The sequence below is a fragment of the Neoarius graeffei genome, chromosome 13 (assembly GCF_027579695.1).
Source record: "Neoarius graeffei isolate fNeoGra1 chromosome 13, fNeoGra1.pri, whole genome shotgun sequence".
In the NCBI taxonomy this organism is placed as follows: Eukaryota; Metazoa; Chordata; class Actinopteri; order Siluriformes; family Ariidae; genus Neoarius; species Neoarius graeffei.
Window position 1 is genome coordinate 40977438 of NC_083581.1, and position 26612 is coordinate 41004049.

A 26612-nucleotide genomic window follows, 5' to 3' on the forward strand; every position below is an offset into this window, starting at 1 on the left:
GAACCACCAAGGCAAAGGCCTGTCATAAACTGGAAACTACTGGAACACTGTCTACAGTCAAGCGAGTTTTACATCGCCACGGACTGAGAGGCTGCTGTCCAAGAAAGACATCCCTGCTCCAAAATCGACAACTCCAAGCTCAAATAAAGTTTGCCGCTTACCACATGGACAAAGAAAAAGCATTCTGGATGAAATTTTTTTCATCAGATAAGACAAAGGATGGATTGTTTGAACACAATGATCAGAGGTATGTTTGGAGGAGTAAATGTGAGATATTCAACCCCAAGAACACTCTACCAACTGTTAAGCAACTGTTAAAGGAAAATTCTGGGATTTTTTAACCTGGGCCTAAGTATGTTGATCTGTCTGTTTGTCCTCTAGCGTCATCATTTCATGACCAATCTTTGCCAAAATGCACAGGACAACTCATTTGGGTCACACAAAGACATCGTTAGTTTTTGGTGGGTCAAGGTCAAAGGTCAAGGTCACCAAGGTCAAATCTTATAAAAACACCTAATTGGCCATAACTTCCGTTTCTTTGTGATTTTCGCAAGTATTGTGCTCTGCACGGCTTTTCATTGTTTTATTTTTCTCTTCTTCCAGTCTCTGATGCAGCACCTTGTTCAGTGCCTGTAGTTGATTAGCATATAGGGGCTGTTTTTTGAAGTTGTCAGACACGTACAGTACAATCACATTATGAGTGTGTCAGTGGCAAAAAGAAGCGGATTACTTTGACACAGATGTTTGCCTGATAGGATTATGTGTATAGACATTTTGCACATGCAATAATGTTCTAACTCAATACTGGACTAATTTTAATAGTTTTTGCCCCTAGTAAATATTTGGACCCATCCATCCATCCATCCATTATCTGTAGCTGCTTATCCCGTACAGGGTCGCGGGCAAGCTGGAGCCTATCCCAGCTGACTATGGGCGAGAGGCAGGGTACACCCTGGACAAGTCACCAGGTCACTGAAGGGTATTTGGACCCAAAGAGATGGGAAAATAGGGTCCAGGTTAAAAAGAAAAATACAATAATTTGCTTTTAAGCATGGTTAAACAAAGTGTGTGAAGTCTACAGCTAAATGGCTGAAACTTTGGAACACAATTGGGTGTTCCAACAAGACATTGACCCCAAGCACATGAAAGCTGGTTGTGGAATGGATAAAGCAGGCTAACATTAAGCTTAGGTAATGACCTTCCCAAAGTCCTGCCCTCAACCCTATCAAATCAAAAATATGTGGACTGTGCTTAAAAATCAGGTCTGTACCAGGAAACCAACAAATTTCAAACACTGGCCTGCTGAACAAGAGAGTGAATATCAGACATGATGAAAGATTCACTGAGTCAAATACTGACCTACTGAAACAGAGACGAGTGAATCTTGTCCAAGATGAAAAATTCACTGAGGCAAACACTGACTTGCTGAACAAGAGAGAAATGAATCTTGGTCATGACTGAAAGAGTCATTGAATCAAACTCTGAAATCTAAATGACAGCAAATATCAGCCATGATGAAAGATTCACTGAGTCAAACACTAACCAAGTGCACCAATTGAGTTAAACATCATAAAGTTGGTTATAGATATGTGGATATGCAGGGCCGCTGACAGCTTTGGCTGGGCCCGGGACAAAATGCTCTGAATGCCCCCCGGGCCAACCCACACACACACCCACCTCTCTTATCCCAGTCTCTACTCACTCCAACCCTTAAATGACAGGTATTCAAAAACCATTCAACCGGTCAACAACCATCTCATTTTAGCATTTCAACATTTTTACAGTTTTAACATTTCCTTAGTCTGCAACTATTCAGGTGCGAAATGCAATGCGCCGGACTTTTGTTGTGCGTGCATGCGTACTGTCCAGTGTGAAAAGCAGAGAAGAACACACCGCTCGAGAAACGGTGGGATATGATTGCGGGCTAATGTGAATATTCTTAGCTTCAATCAGATATATGAAACACAATGTTATTAAGCTGTTGTGGTTATGAAATGATTCAATGCCCTGTGCGTTTGATATGGTGTTCAGTGTGACTTGCTCTCCCCTCGTTTGTAACATGAATTGCGTGCCGCGCGTGCCTTGGTTGGGGTTACTTTACGGGGCTGGAAAAAGTTGGCTGTGTCTTACTGGCTCAGCTGCCCCACTGCCTTTGCTAGTACCTGCTGCATCATCCAAATCTTTTTAAAATATTTATGCAGTGAGCCCCTGAGTCTCTTGGTTTCTTCCTCTCTTTTTCTCTTTTCTTTTCTTTTCTGTGCTCCTGACTTGTGCATGTTGGCAAATGGCACGCACGCCGATTGTCGAAGCGCTATGATCGAACGATGTCGTTTTTTTCCCCTTAATCAAAGAGTCAGACCAAACCATTTTTGCATTAGGGGTGGTAGGGGGTTCTTGACGCCTTTTTCAAAGACAATAAAGGCAAAAGATCTAGAAATCATTTATTGAATGCAAATATAGCACATTTCTCCCCCAAATCAACACATTTTGAAATGAAATAAAATAATCGCAACTTCATGAGAGCCCAGTTCTGGGCCCTCCCCATTCCTGGGCCCGGGACAACATACCCGTTTGTCCCCCCCTGTCGGCGGGCCTGTGGATATGTATAGATATGTGGATATGTATAGATATGTGGATATGCAGTGGTGAACCGTTACTATTAGAGCTGGGACTTCAGCTCAGCCAAACCTTAGCCAGACACCAAAACAGCAACAGGGCAAAGGATTTTGCAAGGGATGAGCAGCAGGGCCAGGCAGCTCTGTTTTGTGTAGTTGTCGATGTTGCTTTCAAAAGTAACTAAGTAAATTACAGAGGGAAATGAATACTTAAGTCTGAATGAAAAATATTGTGACGAGTGTGCGTGGAAGAAGAGTCTGGAGACAGAAATCTTAGTTTCTTGGTCATTAGCCTGTGCTACTTGCTCTCGATAGCACCGGCTTGACCACTTTATTAGCATTCGCTAACACTACTGATGAACACTACGCTGGCTGGAAGGTTACTTTACTGCCGCGCTAACGGTGTCGATTCGTGGTTAAGCTCGTGTTGGCCTTCGAGAAGGTCGAGGGCAATAAATTTTTGGACCCTTCCACTATAGATCAAAATCTGATTGGTTAATTCATCTGTCACTTCCTACATAAACATACACTGCCATGGCCTTCTGTCCTGGCAATGAAGTCCTGACCAGTGAGTGAGCCAGCTCTAAACTCTTCTCAGCCTAGAGACAACAAACAAAAAATTCTCATTGGATAACTCGATTTTAATGTTTTCAGGACAGTAACCCTTTCATTTCTGAAGAAAATTTGATAGAAAATGAGGCCAAGTTAGAACAAGAAGACAGTCATCTATATTCCCCTCCCTATATACCAAGTTTCAAGATATTACTTGTCACATTTTTCAAGTTCTGCTGCAGGAAACCAACCCTACCTCATTACACTGACCTCAGCAGCCCATGGCATAAACCCACCAGATCTTTGGTCCAGGTGAGCTAAAAATTAAAATTTCTCACATTTCTTAGTATCAAAAGGCACATATACATTACTTAATCAACACATATACCAACTTTCAAGACCGTACCGCTCACAGTTTTCAAGTAATGCTCTAGAAACAAAACCTACCCCTAAGACTAACCTGAGAGACTAAGTCTGAAATTATTTCCATGGAAACATGAAAAATTTAAATTTCTAAAATTTCTTCATATGAAAAGGCGCATCTACATCACCTTGTTAACATGTATACCAAGTTTCAAATCTGTATCATGAATAGTTTTGGATATATGCTCCGGAAACGAACATTGTTCTTAGAAACTAAGTCAAAATCTAATTTTTATGTAAAAATTTGAAAAATACTTTTTTAAAAAAAATCCAAAATAGCAAAAGGCACCAGTCCACATGTTGCCTGATATGTATACAAAGTTTAATGAAGATATCTTCAGTAGTTTTATAGATATGGCCTGGAAACGAAAACATGACCGGACGGCTGGACGGACAGACCCCGTTTCTATATCTCTCGCCAAACTTTGCTTGGGCAGGGGATAATTAGAAGAGAATAATTATAATGAAATTATGAAAGAATGAAAGCAATTAAAGAATGAAAGAAATTAAATATAATTTTTGAAATGCTGATATGTTTGGGCCTTCTATGAAGGGCTAGAAGGCCCTGACGGTTCCCTTCTGGTGTTTCAGTTTTATGGTTTGCAATAATGAAGACTCGTGTGCATGGCAGTGACCAATACCAAATTTATTCAACTTAGCGAATCTTTGAAAAACACAAAATTGTTTACAAAACAAATATATCTACTGTCTAGTCCCAAGGCCAGGACTAAAGGAATGTCCCCATCTGCACGATACTCTTGATTCTCTGGAACTATTTCCTGTCGCCAATCTGTATTTTACTCCTTATATTTGCTGATCTTTATCACCTCATGGTAGTTTATTTCATACACGTAGGCTCTGATAAGAGGTCCAGTAGTCTAAACTGGAGCTGCTGATCCCATAACTGCTGCTGAGAAGAAATGAAAGGAAGATGGAGGACTAATCGCTGCTATCTTTGACTGTAATAAGTCTGTAGAGGATGGCAATTTCTCACCCAGCAGAAACAGATGTAGGTCAACTCGGGATATGGCTCAGGTTCTCTCCTCCTCCTTCCTCTCTCTCTCAGGCTTTCCCTCTTTATTTGTGTGTCCATCTAGAAAATGCAGTTCATTGTGTTTTTACTGACTACTCTTCTGTTAAATGACATCATGATGCACACATCATGTGTTCCCAGACAGAAGGGTTGCCAGATCTCAGTAACATTTCCGGTTCAACTATAATTATTTCAGAATCCACACAAAATGACCTGAAACTAGCCCAAAAAGTCTGGTCATTGGAAAGGGAGAAGCGTTTTTCTTCCTTTTGTTGGTCTTTGGATGGGAAACAAGTTCACCAAGCATTTCTGATTTGTAGTATGTGTGATTTTTTTTTCATCATCTAGTATGACTATAATCCACTCCATAACCCCCATTTCCTTTTCCCAATTGTTGCAATATGTCGTACAACAAAAATGTTTCTTTCCATCATAAATACAACCCCGATTCCCAAAAAGTTGGGACAAAGTACAAATTGTAAATAAAAATGGAATGCAATGATGTGGAAGTTTCAAAATTCCATATTTTATTCAGAATAGAACATAGATGACATATCAAATGTTTAAACTGAGAAAATGTGTCATTTAAAGAGAAAAATTAGGTGATTTTAAATTTCATGACAACACCACATCTCAAAAAAGTTGGGACGAGGCCATGTTTACCACTGTGAGACATCCCCTTTTCTCTTTACAACAGTCTGTAAACGTCTGGGGACTGAGGAGACAAGTTGCTCAAGTTTAGGGATAGGAATGTTAACCCATTCTTGTCTAATGTAGGATTCTAGTTGCTCAACTGTCTTAGGTCTTTTTTGTCGTATCTTCCGTTTTATGATGCGCCAAATGTTTTCTATGGGTGAAAGATCTGGACTGCAGGCTGGCCAGTTCAGTACCCGGACCCTTCTTCTATGCAGCCATGACGCTGTAATTGATGCAGTATGTGGTTTGGCATTGTCATGTTGGAAAATGCAAGGTCTTCCCTGAAAGAGACGTCGTCTGGATGGGAGCATATGTTGCTCTAGAACCTGGATATACCTTTCAGCATTGATGGTGTCTTTCCAGATGTGTAAGCTGCTCATGCCACACACACTAATGCAACCCCATACCATCAGAGATGCAGGCTTCTGAACTGAGCACTGATAACTTGGGTCGTCCTTCTCCTCTTTAGTCCGAATGACACGGCATCCTTGATTTCCATAAAGAACTTCAAATTTTGATTCGTCTGACCACAGAACAGTTTTCCACTTTGCCACAGTCCATTTTAAATGAGCCTTGGCCCAGAGAAGACGTCTGCGCTTTTGGATCATGTTTAGATGCGGCTTCTTCTTTGAACTATAGAGTTTTAGCTGGCAACGGCGGATGGCACGGTGAATTGTGTTCACAGATAATGTTCTCTGGAAATATTCCTGAGCCCATTTTGTGATTTCCAATACAGAAGCATGCCTGTATGTGATGCAGTGCCGTCTAAGGCCCCGAAGATCATGGGCACCCAGTATGGTTTTCCGGCCTTGACCCTTACGCACAGAGATTCTTCCAGATTCTCTGAATCTTTTGATGATATTATGCACTGTAGATGATGATATGTTCAAACTCTTTGCAATTTTACACTGTCGAACTCCTTTCTGATATTGCTCCACTATTTGTCGGCGCAGAATTAGGGGGATTGGTGATCCTCTTCCCATCTTTACTTCTGAGAGCCGCTGCCACTCCAAGATGCTCTTTTTATACCCAGACATGTTAATGACCTATTGCCAATTGACCTAATGAGTTGCAATTTGGTCCTCCAGCTGTTCCTTTTTTGTACCTTTAACTTTTCCAGCCTCTTATTGTGTCCCAACTTTTTTGAGATGTGTTGCTGTCATGAAATTTCAAATGAGCCAATATTTGGCATGAAATTTCAAAATGTCTCACTTTCGACATTTGATACGTTGTCTATGTTCTATTGTGAATACAATATCAGTTTTTGAGATTTGTAAATTATTGCATTCTGTTTTTATTTACAATTTGTACTTTGTCCCAACTTTTTTGGAATCGGGGTTGTACACTGTCTGTCCACGCATACACTTTTATTCGTCATTGCCAATGTTTGTGCAAATTGGTAAGATATAAGTTTTTGCCTTATTAAGTTCAAGACAGAGAAAATAAAACAAAGGATTATGAGTGAGCGAATGTTTATAGCTGCTATAACATACAGTAAGTGATCTTGTCTTGCAGATGTTCCACAACATTAAGTGCCACTATAAACTAATTTAAAAAAAAAAGACAAAAAACAATTCATGCTTCAAGAGGGGGGTAATCAATCACCTTTGCGGTGGTAACAGTGACTGCACTTATAGTTACAGTACATTATATGCTGTGGAATATTCAGGAAACAAGTTACTTCCTGTTATCATTTTAAAAGTAGCCAGAAAGAGAAGTCAATCTTAAAGAGTTAAAATGGAGGACACACAGGAAATAGTGAATAAATTCCACTCTCAAGGGAGAGTCGGGCTAAGGGTCGCTCCTCCTAACTTACAGCTATCTCTCTCATTTGGTTTCTCACGTGCTCATCAGTCAGTTTACATTATGCTCTCCAAAAGCCAGAGCAGAGAAACATTACTGCTAGGGACAGACGAGGAGAGAGACACAGAGAGATACCGTAGAAGCTGTGTACAGCTGCTCGCTTTCGTCAGAATGAGGGAAATTATCGAGTTTTTGTTTCTAGGTACAGGACCAATGACGACAGACCTGACACTTCTGACTCGATAAAAAAATGGTAATCTTCTGTATGCTTGTTTTTCCAATTTCAACTGGGTGCATACGTGCTCTTTTATACATATACGTGACATATACATATTTATACATAATGGCGTTGTTGTTGTGAAGTCATTTCAGTTTGTCGGAGTTTTGTTAGAGATAATGCAGGGGTTTAAACCTTGCAGGACTGAGTGCACTGAGGTATTTGGTCATCTGGTAAATGTCCTAAAACACAAGGCAGTTGTGTGGACAGTGTTTACGCTGTGTAGCAATAAGCGCCATGGTAACGCTTTATATTAACACTGTTATTTACAAACTGTCGTGTACTGAATTATGTAACATGGACAAACCAAGTAGTTAACATTTGTAGTGTATAATAAAGTAGCTTCTTGATGGTTAATTGCCTGAATGGTAATGTAACATTTATTTCTCGTCAGTTGATCACTATTACTAATTTGTATGTACTCAACTGTGTGTAATGCTGAAGTTTAACAACGCTGGTTAACGTTAATGCAGAAAGTAATGCGGTTAAAGTCTCATCTCATCTCATTATCTCTAGCCGCTTTATCCTGTTCTACAGGGTCGCAGGCAAGCTGGAGCCTATCCCAGCTGACTACGGGCGAAAGGCGGGGTACACCCTGGACAAGTCGCCAGGTCATCACAGGACTGACACATAGACACAGACAACCATTCACACTCACACTCACACCTACGGTCAATTTAGAGTCACCAGTTAACCTAACCTGCATGTCTTTGGACTGTGGGGGAAACCGGAGCACCCGGAGGAAACCCACGCGGACACGGGGAGAACATGCAAACTCCGCACAGAAAGGCCCTCGCCGGCCACGGGGCTCGAACCCAGGACCTTCTTGCTGTGAGGCGACAGCGCTAACCACTACACCACCGTGCCGCCTGCGGTTAAAGTAATTGGGAAATTTCCTTTAGACTCTTTAATAAATAGATCTGTAACCTGTCCATCTTTATATTTGAGATAAATAAGATGCTCATCTTGATACACATTCAACAATCAGATATCTAAGCAATGCATTTAAAGCAGTGATTTAATATGATATAGTTTCGAGCTGTGATATGACGTGATTCAGTATTGTGGTGTTTGATTTAGTCACACCTCGTTCATTAAGACTGATGGGCACAGCAGCCAAGCCTCCAATGATAATAATAACAGGCAGAGAAGCCACACTTCCTTCACTACAACTGAGAGACCGAGTTAGGCCACACCTCCAGTAATAATAATAATAATAATAATAATAATGAAGCAAATAGAGAAGATTGGTGCCTCCACTGAGCTGAAGGTGGATATTGCAAGATTGTGGAGAATGTCCAAGAGTAAGGTAGCAGTGATATCAGTGGTGATTAGCGCCTTAGGGTCAATACCACTGAAGTTCAAGGATTATTTAGAACAGCTTGGAATCTGATATGATCTATGGATTTTGCAGAAGTCAGCCCTTTGGGGTACAGCTAGCATATTGAGAAAAGTATTTTCTGTCTGAGGCCCTTGTTGAGGCTTGACAGACAAGTAAACATACCAGTGTAAAGACACTGTGCAACATGGAAGGAAGGAAGGAAATAAATAAATAATAGGGACGGCAGCACGGTGGTGTAGTGGTTAGCACTGTCACCTCACAGCAAGAAGGTTCTGGGTTCGAGCCCAGCAGCCAGCGAGGGTCTTTCTGCGTGGAGTTTGCATGTTCTCCCCGTGTCTGTGTGGGTTTCCTCCGGGTGCTCCGTTTTCCCCCACAGTCCAAAGACATGCAGGTTAGGTTAACTGGTGACTCTAAATTGACCGTAGGTGTGAATGTGAGTGTGAATGGTTGTTTGTCTCTCTGTGTCAGCCCTGCGATGACCTGGCGACTTGTCCAGGGTGTACCCCGCCTCTCACCCATAGTCAGCTGGGATAGGCTCCAGCTTGCCCGCGACCCTGCACAGAATAAGTGGTTACGGATAATGGATGGATGGATGGATGGATGGATGGATGGATGGATGGATGGATGGATGAATAATAATAATAGGGAGAGAAGTGCCACCTCCACTACAGCTGACAGGCACAGCTAGGCCATTAAAGCAAAGCAGATTGTGAAATCCCTACTATGACTAATACAGAGCCATTTATTATCAGTTCGTCATTCAGCTAGCTGTAGTAGTAGAAAAACAGGGAAAGCGTTTGAGTTTTGGAAGTTTTAGCATAAAACTGTAAGTATTTCAGGGCCTTTTTCTTCTGTGTAATGACATTTTGTTTGCCTTTTTCCATGGAAGCGCTAAGCCACGCCACTTATTTTTCACTCATTTATTACTCTCACTTTAAGAATAACAAACAGTGTTAATCACTGCAAAGCCTAATGAGAAAACCATCCACTTCGTCTTTTTCTAATCAACATGGTTTTGTTAGAATAACAGGTTCACTGCTACCTGCTGGTCTGATTAACCTCGGTGTGTTTGTTTGGGAAAGAACCAGCCGACCGTGTTTAGTATAATTACATGGTTATTACTGTTTACAGGCAAACCTGGAGCCCAATATGCTAATGTGAAGCTTAAACAGACATGAATGAATGTGCAGTCAGTGTGAAGCAGAGTAATTTAATAAGTAATTACATGATGGAAAAAAACAAGTGAGGAAAATTAGAAAATGGATAATCTATGAGATTTCCATTTATGCATCTTAGATTCAGGAAATATACTGGAGATGTTTCTTATCAACTGAAAGCAATAGGAGTGATAATACATAATGCATAAAACTGTGCTAAGTCAATATCCAGTGATATTACATGGCTTTGTTGAATACTGGATTCTGATTGGTCAGTTATGGTATTCAATAAAAGACTGCTGTTATGAATAACAGACTTTTGCTATGGACACAGTTCTGATCATAGACTCTGGAGGACCACGTTTAAGCATATTAATCCACAGAAAGCAGTCTGGTAAATTTTCTTGCTTTAATAATCAAATTAAAAACGTACGCTTCACGTCAGGGTGCAGCATCACCTTTAGGGTTTTCGCAATGACTGGCTTGCTGTGCATTATCCCTTACTTAAATCAGAATACAGTTGCAGTCAGATGTTTACATACACAGACATGAATATCATCATAGACATGAATATCAGGGAAATATTTGGCTTTCAATTATTTGGGTTTTCTGAAATCAACACGGGGTTAAAAAATGTACATACAGTACGCCCACTTAGATTGTTTCAGTGCGTTGAAAGTTCCAAAATGATTTTTAACTTGCTAAGGCCACTTAACTTCCTGTTAGTTATCCTAATTGACTATAGCTGGTAGTTTCTCTGTGCCAATATAAAAAGGGTCTGTTTGACAGCACTGATTGGATTGACCAACATACAGTACAATGGGAAAGTCCAAGGAGCTTAGTGCAGATCTGAGAAAGAGGAGCACAGATTTATACAACTCAGGAATGTCTATTGGAGTCATTTCTAAACAACTTCAGATTCCGAGATCATCAGTTTAAAAAATTGCATGTAAGTACAAGTTATTGGGAGGTGTGGCCACTTTGCCAAGCCATTTTGCTGGAAGAAGACCCAAAATGTCAGGGTCAAGAACAACCCAGGAACCACTAAGGCACAGGCCTGCCATGAACTAGAAGCTGCTGGAACACTATCTACAGTCAAGTGAGTTTTACGTCTCCATGCACTGAGAGGCTGCCATCCAAGAAAGAAACCCCTGCTCCAAAATTGACACCTCCAAGCTTCAATAAAGTTTGCAACTGACCACATGGACAAAGAAAAAGCTCTCTGGAGGAAAGTTTTATGGTCGGATAAGACAGACATTGAATTGTTTGGCCACAATGACCAGAGGTACAGAGATGCACTGTACCTGCTGTTAAGCATGGTGATGGTAGCATCATGCTCTGGGGCTGTTTTGCTGCCAGTGGAACTGGTGCATTGCACAAAGTGGATGGAATAGTGAAGAAGGAGGACTACCTCAGAACTCTTCAGTATAACTTCAAACCATCAGAAAGTTGTTTTGGGTGTTCCAGCAGTACAATGACCACAAATACACATTAAAGCTGGTTGTGCAGTGGATACAGCAGGCTAACATTAAGCTTAAAACAATCCTTGTGCTTTAAAGTCAGGTCAGTGTCAGGAAACACACAAATTTAACTGAACTCTACCAATTCTGCCAAGAAGAGAGGTCAAATACCCAACTGGAATTCTGACAGAAGCTTGTTGATGGTTACCAAAAGCATCTGGTCAAGGTGAAACTTCCTAAGGGACATTTGTTCAAATATTAGGTATGTAATTAGTATGTAAAATAAAATAAAAAACTTGTGCACCAAATTTTTTGCTTTCTATTCAACATGTATGTTGTATAATCATTCTGTCACATAAAAACAACAGGTCAAGGGAATCACTGAAAGCTACAGTAAGTATTGCCATGACATTCATGTCCCTGTATGTAAACTTCTGATTGCAGCTGTATTTTTGTGCTATAGTCCAAAAGAGTATTTTTATCATATAAAAAAAAATAATCTGACAACCATGAATAGCTATTCTGACATCTTCCTCCAAAAGTTAGGATGTTCGTAATTTTGTCATGCTTAGAATTTGGCATTTTGATTTAGTAAATTGTCTAATGATGCACACCATTTTATTTTTTTATTTTTATGCCAATTATTTCCTGAACTATTGGGTGGCATGGTGGTGTAGTGGTTAGCACTGTTGCCTCACAGCAAGAAGGTTCCGTGTTCGACCCTCACGGCCGACGGGGGCCTTTCTGAGTGGAGTTTGTATGTTCTCCTCGTGTCTGTGTGAGTTTTCACCAGGTGCTCCAGTTTCCCCCACAGTCCAAAGGCATGCAGGTTAAGTAAAATACCCAGCCACTGGGTTTGTACAAGACAGTGCATACTTCGTGCTGGTCCCAAGCCTGGATATATATTGAAGGCCCAGTGTGAGATTAGCATGAGTCAAACTGATCAAACCTTCTGAAAATAATAATCTGTCATATTTGGTTGTACGATCTTCATTTTGAGAATTTATTCTACATTTCCATCCATATTATGCAGAAGGTTGGTTCGGTGTCATCAGTCTGCCATGTTTGTGTTAGCTGGAAGTTTAGGAATGATCACAGTGTTGGACGATGGAACATTTCCACTGACAAAAATCTCAATCCGTTTATCAGCAGGACAAGCTTCAGTCTGGGAAGATATGTGTGACATAAACACAGGAAACAGAATCATTTCCCTGTTTGGAACTCAGATACTTAACTAAATGAGGGCTATCATGTTTAAGCTGAGAATGTGGAATTAAAAGGAACTCTTTTAAGGTGGATATCATCTCTTTAATTTCTGTGTTTGTGCGGTAAGAAGAAAGACGTCAATGTTTATTCAGTATGTGGGTATATACAATACTGTATCGTGTTTTGTCCTTTCTTTTTCTTTCCATTTGATCTCACTGTTGTCCAAGATACTGATACATTTTTTGTTGTTGTTGTTTTAATGCACGGTCAGTTATTTGTTTGGTTGTTGGACGGGTCCAGGGTCAGAGGTCACAGGGACCCAACTGTGAGCTCTTCTTTCCAGCCTATATCGGACGGGATGAGTCAGGCATAGTAGAGACAGCTGCAGGAAGGAGTTACTGCTAAAACAGGAGACAGCAAAGACAGTTTACTGCACTGAATATTGGGTTTTAGAAACAAGGGTTTGAGTGAAATTTAATGACTGTTGATGTTCCAATATCAGTTTAATTAGCAGGTTAATTGGTTTTGTTTACTCATATAAAAACAGTAACCTGTTCAGAGTCATCTGTCAATGCATTACAGTCATCTTTAACTATGTTTTTCTGAAATAGATTATTAAACATTTACTAATTTGCATAGTACAAATGTCTGTTTTAGAAACAAGTTGCTGCTAGGCAGTTTTTATTAACTCCATTGTATCTCATTACTACAAGAAAATCATCTCATTATTCCAAGAAAACTTTATTATTATAGTTAGGTTGATTGTTGTTAGCTCCATTATAAGAAGTAAAAGGCTTTGGTTCTGACTCCTGCCATAGCAGCATGTGCAAATGCAATAAGATAAAAACAATAATTAAACCAATAATACTATTAAAAAGATAGCAAGACAACAATACAGACACAATACAAGACAATATACAAGGAAAGTGCATAAGTCAGTGCAATGTGCAGTCTCAGCCAACAGGATAGGATGCATGTGTGTGAGTGTGATGTGTGTACATGGTGTATGAGTTCCATATCTATATAAGCGTGTGTGTGTACACGTGTGTTTGTATGTATGTATGTACGTACGTACGTACAGTGGTGCTTGAAAGTTTGTGAAACCTTTAGAATTTTCTATATTTCTGCATAAATATGACATAAAACATCATCATATTTTCACACAAGTCCTAAAAGTAGATAAAGAGAACCCAGTTAAATAAATGAGACAAAAATATTATACTTGGTCATTTATTTATTGAGGAAAATTATCCAATATTACATATCTGTGAGTGGCAAAAGTATGTGAACCTTTGCTTTCAGTATCTGGTGTGACCCCCTTGTGCAGCAATAACTGCAACTAAACGGTAACTGTTGATCAGTCCTGCACACCGGCTTGGAGGAATTTTAGCCCGTTCCTCTGTACAGAACAGCTTCAACTTTGGGATGTTGGTGGGTTTCCTCACATGAACTGCTCGCTTCAGGTCCTTCCATAACATTTCCATTGGATTAAGGTCAGGACTTTGACTTGGCCATTCCAAAACATTAACTTTATTCTTCTTTAACCATTCTTTGGTAGAACGACTTGTGTGCTTAGGGTCGTTGTCTTGCTGCATGACCCACCTTCTCTTGAGATTCAGTTCATGGACAGATGTCCTGACATTTTCCTTTAGAATTTGCTGGTATAATTCAGAATTTATTGTTCCATCAATGATGGCAAGCCGTCCTGGCCCAGATGCAGCAAAACAGGCCCAAACCATGATACTACCAGCACCATGTTTCACAGATGGGATAAGGTTCTTATGCTGGAATGCAGTGTTTTCCTTTCTCCAAACACAACGCTTCTCATTTAAACCAAAAAGTTCTATTTTGGTCTCATCCGTCCACAAAACATTTTTCCAATAGCCTTCTAGCTTGTCCACGTGATCTTTAGCAAACTGCAGATGAGCAGCAATGTTCTTTTTGGAGAGCAGTGGCTTTCTCTTTGCAACCCTGCCATGCACACCATTGTTGTTCAGTGTTCTCCTGATGGGGGAATCATGAACATTAACATTAGCCAATGTGAGAGAGGCCTTCAGTTGCTTAGAAGTTACCCTGGGGTCCTTTGTGACCTCGCCGACTATTATATGCCTTGCTCTTGGAGTGATCTTTGTTGGTCGACCACTCCTGGGGAGGGTAACAATGGTCTTGAATTTCCTCCATTTGTACACAATCTGTCTGACCGTGGATTGGTGGAATCCAAACTCTTTAGAGATGGTTCTGTAACCTTTTTCAACCTGATGAGCATCAACAACGCTTTTTCTAAGGTCCTCAGAAACCTCCTTTGTTCGTGCCATGATACACTTCCACAAACATGTGTTGTGAAGATCAGACTTTGATAGATCCCTGTTCTTTAAATAAAACAGGGTGCCCACTCACACCTGATTGTCATCCCATTGATTGAAAACACCTGACTCTAATTTCACCGTCAAATTAACTGCTAATCCTAGAGGTTCACATACTTTTGCCACTCACAGATATGTAATATTGGATCATTTTCCTCAATAAATAAATGAACAAGAATAATATATTTGTCTCATTTGTTTAACTGGGTTCTCTTTATATACTTTTAGGGGACTTGTGTGAAAATCTGATGATGTTTTAGGTCATACTTATGCAGAATTATAGAAAATTCTAAAGGGTTCACAAACTTTCAAGCACCACTGTATGCATGTATGTATGTATGTATGTATGTATGTATGTATGTATGTATGTACAGTACCAGTCAAAAGTTTGGACGCACCTGCTCATTCAATGTTTTTTCTTTATTTTAATAATTAAAACACACTTCGTGTCTTAAAGTAATGAAGGATGTTGTTTCTCTTTACTTAGTTGAGCGCTTTCTTGACATAATATGGATTACTACAGTTGTGGAATAGGGCTATTTACTGTATTTTTATTATTTACTGTTTGATCTCAAATGCATTATGAAGGAAGAAATTGCACTAATTAACTTTTGACAAGGTACAGCTGTTAATTGAGAAGCATTCCAGGTGACTCCCTCATGAAGCTGGTTAAGATAATGATTATAGTGTGCAAAGCGTCATCAAGGTAAATGGTGGCTACTTTGAAGAATCTAAAATATGAGACATAGTTTGCTTTTTTTTTTGTTTACCACATAATTCCATATACTGTATGTTCCATGTGTTATTTCATAGTTTTGATGTCTTCAGTATTGTTCTACAATGTAGAAAATAGTCAAAATACAGAAAAACCTCTGAGTGAGTAGGGGTGTACAAACTTTTGACTGGTACTCTATGTATGTATGTGTATATGTCTGAATGCAAATGTTCATCTATTTAAGAGTCTGTCGGCCTAGTGAAAGAAACTGTCCCGGAGCCTGCTGGTCCAGGCCTTAAGGCTGCAGTACCTCTTGCTAGAAGGTAAGCCTTCCGGACACACTGCCTAAGATGTTTATAAGAAAATATCTCATTATTACAAAAAATAAATAAATAAATCATCCGATTATTATAAGAAAACATAAAAGTCACCTGGTTACTCCACTCCTGTGTCCAAAATCTCTCACACGTTCACTACTCCCTACATAGGGAATTAGTATATAGAGGACTATATAGTGAGCTCACTGGTAAAATGAAAAAAAAAAAAGCTTTAGGACACTAGTCCATCGTGCTGGTATTTACATAATTTCTGTCGCACAATTAAAATGTGCTATATCAGTCGGCTGGTGGGTTTTCAAAATAATAAATAAATGCATGTATTTTTGTGATAAATATATCGCATCTCATCTCATCTCATTATCTCTAGCCGCTTTATCCTTCTACAGGGTCGCAGGCAAGCTGGAGCCTATCCCAGCTGACTACGGGCGAAAGGCGGGGTACACCCTGGACAAGTCGCCAGGTCGTGATAAATATATATCATACTGAATGTATTTCCCACATTAATCAATACAAAGTACCTGCATCTTTCAGTTTTTTAAATCAAGGCTGAATACTTTCTTCTTTGCCGCTGCCTTTTATTAAATCAAATTTGAGACTTTTAATTTCATTTCTTTCAGCTTGACCGCAATGCATGATGGGATATATTGCTTGGTTAGTGACCATCGGTTGTACACTGCTTTTCGTGATGCATTGTGGGATACTTTGAGTCCACTTTCGTTTCGGACAGCACTACAAAATGGCGTCCTCACTATATAGTTCCCTATATAGTGAGTAGGGAGTGATTTCGGACACAGGGCAGGACTACACTGTGTTAAGAGAAATGATCTCTCCTTTATGAAAAAAAAAATCATTTCATTACTATACATTTCATTATTACAAGAAAACTTCACTATTTCACAAAAAGCATTTTGTTATTATAAGAGATTGCTTCATGGACCATTATCTTGTTACTATGGAATAAATATTTTATAAAAACAATATGATTGATCTCATTTTTATAATATAGCTTACACGGTCACCAAATTATACCAGGTTCTGTCAAGTGATGCACTTGACAGGATTAGATTAATTTTATTTCATGCTTGAATCTCAACTAGATGCTTTTTTGTAATAACGAGATGTTTTCAAATATTACTGAGATATTTTGTTGTAGTGCCAAAATGCTTTTGTCATAATAATGAGGTATTTTCTAATAGTAACAAGATGCTGATGGGTTTGTTTTTCTTGCATGCCAGCAATGTCACATCCAATAATTAGATTTTCATATCACATTTATCAAAATATAATGTTTTCAAGGAATTATTTAAAATGGGTGGCACGGTGGTGTAGTGGCTAGCACTGTCGCCTCACAGCAAGAAGGTTCTGGGTTCGAGCCCAGTGGCTGACGGGGGCCTTTCTGTGTGGAGTTTGCATGTTCTCCCCGTGTCTGCATGGGTTTCCTCCGGTTTCCCCCACAGTCCAAAGACATGCAGGTTAGGCTAATTGGTGGCTCTAAATTGTCCATAGGCGTGAGTGTGAATGGTTGAGAAGAGAAAACCTCTATAATAATCCAGTAGCAGGCAATGGGAAACCACTACTCTAATGTTCCCTAGACACTTTGATGGCTGAAGCTGTCACATCACTGTAGTGATATGCCAAAATGGATGGATGGAGTGTCCGTCATATATACGTGTTAGGAGATTGTTGATCACTCATTGTAAGTGATGACGAACCATTTGGCCACTTCTTTATCCATATCCTTAAGGTGGGGTTTACATTAGACCGTATCAGCGGATCATCAGATTAACGTTTTTAAAACGATTAGCGTGCACACAGCAACACCAATACACGATTCGTGTGCACACAGCAACACCAATACACGGATACGCTCGGCTCAGCAGGCATCCTGCGCTCCAAATCACTCCGCCCTGAACAGCGAGTGCCCTCTGGAGGGTGCGCACTCCGGCCCTGCGCAGCTCACAGAGCGCGCGAGTGGAGCGCACGAGCTGTGATTCGGGACTGAGCCGCTGTGTGTGTGATCCCAGTGCATATCACTTACCACTTGCAAGTGGAAGGATGGCAAGCCTAAAGACAATCATAACTACACAATGGGCAGTATTTGCATCAGTATTTGCAGTATTTTCATACTTTTATACTCTTTAATGAAAGGTGATACAAGGCGGAAGTCCGCGCCGTTTTTCAGCAGTCGCGTCACATGACCAACGCCAGTGAATCAGGAAGGTGGATGTCACAGTGACGTTGTCCAATGACGATGCCAGCTAGAGCTCAGCACAGCGTATCCGCGTATTCTCAATGCTTACACAGCACCGGACCAGACACGATCTGGATTGAATACGTGGACCCTGGCGGATTCCCGTTTCCCGGCGTTTCCAGGCGTTTTAATGTAAACGGACAGTGCATCCGCGAAGAAAACGAGACAGATACGGTCTAATGTAAACTTGGCCTAAAAAAGGATATGTGGATCCACTTCTAGACTGTGACATGGCAGATGTGCTAAATTAAGACTACACTAAAATAGGAAGTTATGGGTCAAAAGGCCAGGAATCAGTGGAAACATGGAATTGCAGACTCTTCCAGGACTCTCACTAGGTTTTGGTTTTTTGTTTTTTAACAACCTCATTCCAACACCACCAGCAGAATTAATCAGATGGAAGGATTTTAATCTTTCGCAATTTCATCTTCTCTATGTTAGATCTTGTAATGCTGTTTGTCTCCATTTTCAAATCTCACAAGTAACATTTACGAGGTGCCAATCGCCATCCATAGATCTATTTTAAAATGCTTTGATTGTTTGATGATACCCCACAGTTCCCAACATGATCTGTATTTCCGCATTGAATCAGTTTCTACCACGCTTTCTCAAACCAGGGTATCATTTCTCATCTACAATTGGTGCTTTCCATGAAAAGGAGATAATCGTTAGGCCCATAAAATCGTTGAGGTTAACTCTGTTTGCTGCCACAAGTGTATACCAGAGCAAATGAGGAAGGGATTAATTTCCTCTGGACTGAAACTTGGATCCAAAGAAAGACAACTGTAATCCCTCTTGCTGCAGCACTGTAACGAGCTACTGAGGCCAAGGATTGCAATGAAGTTTGGACCAAGCGTGTTGATGGATAGTTCACTAAGATCTTGTCCTGTAGCCTGTATTCCATTTGTAATCATCCATTTTCCTGAACAAGTGAAACTGAAGACCAGACATGCACTCCAGGCATCTCATTTATCAGCCTATGTACAGTATAGTTTTGTGTGTAAATGGTTCTACTTATAGAATGTGATTTATTAACTTATTCTTGAAGTTTCATGATGACGTGTGTATATTTAGACCTACTCCTGACGACACATATGCAAAAACATCTAGCGTTAGCAAAGTGTTATCAATGTTAAACTGATTATGAGAGTTCCTAGTCCATTATCAAATACACTGTGGATGGGATGCCAGACCACTGCAAATCACCAGTCACACCCAATTAGATTTACAAGCAGAAACTAGAGGAAATCCACATGGACATGGCTGAGAAGATGCACAGAAATTTGACACAGGTAGTAATCCAAGCTCAAATCAGGAATGCCAAATCTACCAAACCTTAACCTAGTTTGGGTTTGTTAATTAGCTGATTTGTTGAATCAGGTAAGTTAGGGGCAGAGTGAATGCCAGAATCTTTAGGGCAGGGGTAGTTCAGGATCTGTATGCTGTTATTTTGTTTGGCTGGATAACAAAATGAAAAATGAGAGGTTTATTCATGGACCAAAGCATTCTACAATACTGAATCATTCAAATGTGACAGTTTGTTGCCTGTGAATTATTTTGGGGCCTCAAAGGTTTAACTCAGATCAGGTTTTGAGTACTGAGCTCTAATCTGGGCAGCATGGTGGTGTAGTGGTTAGCACTGTCACCTCACAGCAAGAAGGTTCTGGGTTCAAGCCCAGCGGCCAATGGGGGGCCTTTCTGTGTGGAGTTTGTATGTTCTCTGTGTAGGTTTGCTTTGGTTTCCCCCACAGTCCAAAGACATGCAGTTAGGTTAACTGGCTACTCTAGCTTGCCCATAGGTGTGAATGGTTCAGAGGAGAAAACCTCTATACAGTAATAATCCAGTAGAAAGCAACAAGAAACCATCTCATCTCATTATCTCTAGCCACTTTATCCTGTTCTACAGGGTTGCAGGCAAGCTGGAGTCACCAGTTAACCTAACCTGCATGTCTTTGGACTGTGGGGGAAACCGGAGCACCCGGAGGAAACCCACGCGGACACGGGGAGAACATGCAAACTCCGCACAGAAAGGCCCTCGCCGGCCACGGGGCTCGAACCCGGACCTTCTTGCTGTGAGGTGACAGCACTAACCACTACACCACCGTGCCGCCCCAACAGAAAACCACTCCTGCAAATTTCTCTAGAAACTTTGACAGACGTCAGAGTGGCCATGTCACTACAGTGACATGCCAAATAGTGAGTGAGCTCTAATCTGCTTGAAGTCTTTGTTGTTCAGCCACCACTTGTATTATCTGCTTCTTTTTGACTTGTCCTACAAACAGTTAAAAATTGACATGCTTATAGTTATGCAGATTACTCCCTGTATTTTCATAAGGGTTTTTGTAGATTCCTTCTTTTTGGATGTTAAGAAAATTATTCTGTTGCAAATGCACTAAAAAAAAAAAACCTCAAACAGACATTTATTTCTCAACCATCCAACCAAAGAGGACATCATGTCAACTTATATGGAAATTATGTATTCCATACAATCATCCAGTGATTAACTACTGCACTACTCTTTCTATCTGCAGAACCCAGACTTCCTGGACTCATCCATCCAGAGCGCTCTCTCTGCTCTCTATCCTCCATTTGAGGCTACAGCTCCCTGCATTCTCAGCCAACTATTGCATGTCATTGAGGGTCATTACGGCAGCGATTCCTTTCAGTGCCTAATTGACTTCCTGATCCCAGCCAGGCGACTCCTTGAGAGGGTGCGCCAGGCAGCTTGTGTGAGTGTTGAACAGAATAAAAAGATGCAACCCAATTAAAATAGGATTTAATCATCATTTATTGTGATAGTGGACGCGAGCAAGATAATAAGCATGAGCATATATGAATAGGAATTTTACACAAAATATTTGTGACACATGAAGCTTAATGTCATTGCTACATGAAGTAAGGAGTAAACCACACAGTCAAGTTGTTCTAGTAAAATCAATCATTTACAGTGTGGTGTAATGCAAAGCAAAGTTACTGTTTCCACCCTAAAGTGTATTAGCTTCCTATAATAGCATGCTGCAGGGTGTTTTATTCCTCTTATGCTACAGCAATTACATTTTTATTTATTAAAGAATGACGCATCTTTCCATTCATAAATAAATGTTTTGGAACACGTATGGGATAAGTTAATTCCAAAGTCAATGCTGTTATAGGATATTAACTAAACACCACCTGACCAAAAAAAAAAAAAACTATCTGAACTAAATGAACAAATGTAGCACATTGTGCTAATTCCATGATGCATGTATATTTTGGGCTTTCTTTCTGAAGATGCCTTCCTTAAATAAGCAGAACATGATCCATCTTTGTGCATGCACCAACTATTTGTGTAGACCTCTGTGAGACCTTGGGAGTAAAGAGCAGAAGCATATCTCTGTAGAACGTCACTGTCTTGTCAGCATGATGGCCCTTTGTTTTTATTTTAAAAGTGTGAAGACAGAAGTGCTTACTGCCTAATTCTTCTTGTATCCGGAGTAGACGTTCACGAGAGGTAGTGGGCCAGTATACGATAGTCTCTTTAAATAATCACTAAATTGGCAGGACTTTCTTCAGACTATAAAATCAAAACTTGATGAAATGTTTGACATAGCGTCTATGCTACTTGGTGGTATGGATAAGAGAACACCACTTTAGTGGAATTCTTATGGATTCAAAAATTGTTTAAAAGCTTTACTTGTCTTGTCCAAAAGAGGTATTCATGCTCACTGATACCTGTTTTTTTTAATCCATATTTGTCAGGGTGCAGGCACGTATGGATGCAGGAAAAGTAAACTGTAGACAGAGCCAAAACAGTCATGGGTGCAGATCCCGGGGGGGACATGACCCCCCCCCCCCCCCCCCCCCCCCAATTTCTGAAAAACATGAATTGTCCCCCCCCAATAAAAATCCCCTAAATTATTCAAAATTGTACAAACAAATGTATTTTCAGACAAATGATTCCCTGTGCAGTACTTTTTGAATGATGTGGCGAGCCTCTACGAAGTTGTGATTTATGGTTGCATGGTATGAGTTGCATACGGGCAAAAAAAAAAAATCACTTTTGTGTCCCCCCCAATCCTGACATCAGATCTGCACCCCTGAAAACAGTAGACAAGAAGCATAATCAAAGAAACGGGCAGAGGTCGGTCGATTGGCAAACAGAATAACGTAGACAAGACTAAGAGATGTGGTCAAGGTAAACATAAACAAAGGGTGAATACTAGAAGGCAGGCAGAAAGTAAACAGCTTGGTACCAACAGGAAGGAAACACTGAACAATACTCCACAGTGAGTGAGAATGAGAGTGGTGTTTATATAGGGTTGTTGATAATGACGATAATGAGAGACAGGTGCATTTAATAAGCTGGAGACAGAGGGCGCTGTGGTTCTTGGGAGTTGTAATTCGTGGCGGCCATGTTTGATGGCTGTTTCGAGCTTGTGCTCTCAACGCTGTTACTGACAATATTCCAACAAATCCTGCCTCTTGTGCTACAATTACTTAGTAGTTCTTTTTCATAAGCATTCCACGAAGTGGATAAGTGAGAGATCGAATTGTGAAAAATGGAAATTCAAATGGAAAAGAGATTATCAGCAATTTCTCAGGTTTCCTCATGGGTGAGGAAACATGTAATGCTTCTTAGATGCTTCCAAAGTTCTACCATTTCTAGTGTCGCGTGAACAACTTAAATATCTGGCAAAACCAGTCTTGCTTGGCTCATTTTTTTTTATTTAGATAGAGTTAGAAATAAAAGTATCCCTATATGTTCCAGGGATTGCAAACATGTCATTTTACTGTAAGACTAAAGCATTGTCAGAGAATTCATCTTAAACATTTCTCTTTCTTTTATCCAGGTGCCATATTCAGACTTACTGTTCCATTTTTCAGGCTGGCTGCTGTGCCTGTATGACCACATTGTAATCCATCTCGCACCTATCAACCCACTGCTGCTTTCGTTTGAAGACTTTTATCTACAGGTGGTGCCATTTAAGAAGCAAGCGGCCTGTATCGTGATTCGGTGCCTTTTGGAAGAGGAACAGCATGTTTTGGAGGAAACTCCAATACCAGAGAACTCATTTAGCTGTATCTTCACCCAGAACTGGCTAAAAGAACTCAACTTAGGCAGACATGGAAGACCGCTCAGTCACTGTGTTCTGGCTACTGAGCATTGCCTAGTGAAAGTGCCTTGGGATCAGGTGGCCTACCCAGAGTTTGAGGGCCAGCCACAGCACATGGATTCTTCTGGTACTTCCAATCAACAGGAGCCTTTGAAAGGACCTTCCTGGCAGGGTTATTCACTTGAAACTAGGATCTGTCCTGCTAAGGATGGTATTGCAGTGTCTTTGTGCTTGGTAGACAGCTCGAGACAGAGTGAGCTGAATGCCATGCCTGGGATGAGGCCACTTGGCTGGGTGTCTCCTAATACTTGGGACAGTCGCAGTAAAGAGTCTTTTGTGGATGAGAATGTAAACAATGTGGACCTTATCAAGGAAAAGAGTAATTTAGGAGACTCTCAGACACATGCTCAACTTAGAACTTGTTTGCTAAAGCCACACAGGGTCACATCTCCTGTTGGCCATGATCATGCAACCCATGATCGTCCCACCTGTGGACGTACTGTAAGGTTTGCAGAGCAGCCTTGCACTCCTTGCCTGAGAAGGAAGCATGGACAGGGGACCAAGAACCAAGAATGCCGATACAAGGAGTATTGCAGGGAAGAACAATGTACTGTTAGAATTGATAACAGGCAAAATGAACCAATTCTCTCTGAGAGAACAGTGAAGACAGACCATCTCCAGAGACCAGTTTGGAACCAACTTCCACAGATTCAAACTATTAATAATAACCCCAATGAAAATCATAAAAAAGTTCCTGATAATTCTCAGGGTAGCTTCCCAGACATGACAGATTTGAGCAAAGGAATCATCACCTGTTCCACCCCAACTGTGGCTGAAACAGAATCAGAGAAAAGTCACATTGTTGTCCAAGGATATTCCAGTGAGGGAAAAACGGACAGCAAAACAGAAATTATCCCAAGGTTACATGTAGCTCAGGGAAAAAAGACCACTACTTTTGGACTTGTTTCGCCAAAGTTAAACAGACGAAAGCCACCAATGCAAGGTAAGAACAATTCAAGGTTCTTTAAGAGTTCCTCCTCTGTTTTTATTTTAGACATGTTTTAAATATTTAAATGTTGGTCAAGCTAGGCATTTATCATAGATGCTAAAAAGAATGAAAAGGTAGATAAATATTTATGGTGCCAAACTTGTATATACATGCACTCCTTTTACATATTTGCTCTAGAAGCAGCTCAGGACCATAAAAATCTTCCACATCTTGCTAAGGGACCTTGCACAAAAAAATCCGCATCCTCATTACATTATTCTGATATAAAAAAGCCTGAAAAGAGATCGCCTTTCCCAGCTCCATCGAAACCAGAGACCTGCCTCCTGCAAGCAGGACTTTCTTGCCTTACAGGTACGATTGAAAATCATGCAAGTTCTTTAAAAATGGGTTTTAAACAAAAGGTTAGATCATGAAACATCTATCAGACTTTCAAGCATGTGCAATGGTTAAGTGCCTTTGGAAGTTAAACGTTTGACACGTTCTTACTTTGTCCCTATCTTTTCTGTCCTAATCTGATGTCCATAACTTTGCTATGCATTGTCTATAACTCCATGTCTTCTCCTCAGGTGGAAGAGATCGCTCAAACAGAGTAGTAGTGGAGGTTTATGGTGATCACCGACACTGGGGGTCTCCTTTGTTGTCCAGCTTGGTGCTCTCTAAACTTCTGCTTTATTTCCACACCATCATTAGGTATGAAGTGTTCTTCATAGGCTTAACTCCATTTACAACTCAACCATTCATTGGTTTGGTATATGGACTCATATCAAGCCAGTTTTACACAAAAATCACACTGGTCTAAAATACATGATGTAAGCTGTAATATTTGGGATGTGCTCCTTTAGTTCTAATCAAGTTCATCATCATACATGTTTGTTTGTTTTTTCCCTCTCAATTTCTTTACACTTTATGCCCACCTGCCAACCTTATAATGGTTTTAAAGGAACAGTCCACCGTATTTCCATAATGAAATATGCTCTTATCTGAATTGAGACGAGCTGCTCCATACCTATCCGAGCTTTGCGCGACCTCCCAGTCAGTCAGACGCAGTCAGACGCACTGTCACTCCTGTTAGCAATGTAGCTCGGCTCAGTATGGCCAATGGTATTTTTTGGGGCTGTAGTTAGATGCGACCAAACTCTTCTGCGTTTTTCCTGTTTACATAGGTTTATATGACCAGTGATATGAAACAAGTTCAGTTACACAAATTGAAACGTAGCGATTTTCTATGCTATGGAAAGTCCGCACTATAATGACAGGCGTACTAACACCTTCTGCGCGCTTCGGCAGCGCATTGATATCTGAGCTCCATATCAGTGCGCTGCCGAAGCGCGCAGAAGGTGTTAGTACGCCTGTCATTATAGTGCAGACTTTCCATAGCATAGAAAATCGCTACGTTTCAATTTGTGTAACTGAACTTGTTTCATATCACTGGTCATATAAACCTATGTAAACAGGAAAAACGCGGAAGAGTTTGGTCGCATCTAACTACAGCCCCAAAAAATACCATTGGCCATGCTGAGCCTAGCTACATTGCTAACAGGAGTGACAGCGCGTCTGACTGCGTCTGACTGACTGGGAGGTCGCGCAAAGCTCAGATAGGTACGGAGCAGCTCGTCTCAATTCAGATAAGAGCATATTTCATTATGGAAATACGGTGGACTGTTCCTTTAACATGGTACTTCATGGTAACCATGTGAGGACCATCATTTTACTATAGTACTTCACAGTAACTATGATACTACCATGAATTTGTATGGTACTTCATGGTAATCATGCTACTACCATGGTTCTACTCTGGTACCTGATGCTAATCATGGATTAGCTCATGGTTTTAGTATATGTATCAACTATGATGTAATCATGGTTATGCTATGGAACTTCATGCCAATTATGATACAACCATGATTTCTCTATGGTACTTCATGGTAAAAATGATACACTATTGTACTTTATAATAACCATGTTACAGTACTACCCTGGTTATATGATGGTACTTCACAGTAACTATCCTAATACCATGGTTTTTACAGTGGCACTTCTTGTCAACCATACAGTGGTACTTGAAAGTTTGTGAACCCTTTGGAATTTTTAATATTTCTGCATAAATATGACCTAAAACATCATCAGATTTTCACACAAGTCCTAAAAGTAGATAAACAGAACCCAGTTAAACAAATGAGACAAAAATATTATACTTGCTCATTTATTTATTGAAGAAAATTATCCAATATTACATATCTGTGAGTGGCAAAAGTATGTGAACCTTTGCTTTCAGTATC

General features: G+C 40.3%; 1 protein-coding gene across 5 annotated transcripts in view; it reads left to right on the forward strand.

Moving 5' to 3' along the window:
- The first annotated feature begins 7172 nt into the window (after window positions 1-7172).
- si:dkey-65j6.2 (pleckstrin homology domain-containing family G member 4B) overlaps window positions 7173-26612 on the forward strand; it is a 47322-nt gene continuing 27882 nt past the window's right edge. For all 5 annotated transcript variants that reach the window (XM_060937728.1, XM_060937725.1, XM_060937729.1 and 2 more), the window contains exons 1-5: window positions 7173-7375; window positions 20763-20960; window positions 23061-24327; window positions 24511-24684; window positions 24900-25023. In XM_060937728.1, the coding sequence (XP_060793711.1) occupies window positions 7373-7375; window positions 20763-20960; window positions 23061-24327; window positions 24511-24684; window positions 24900-25023 (1766 nt within the window). In that variant the 5' untranslated portion in view covers window positions 7173-7372. The remainder of the gene's footprint in view (window positions 7376-20762; window positions 20961-23060; window positions 24328-24510; window positions 24685-24899; window positions 25024-26612) is intronic.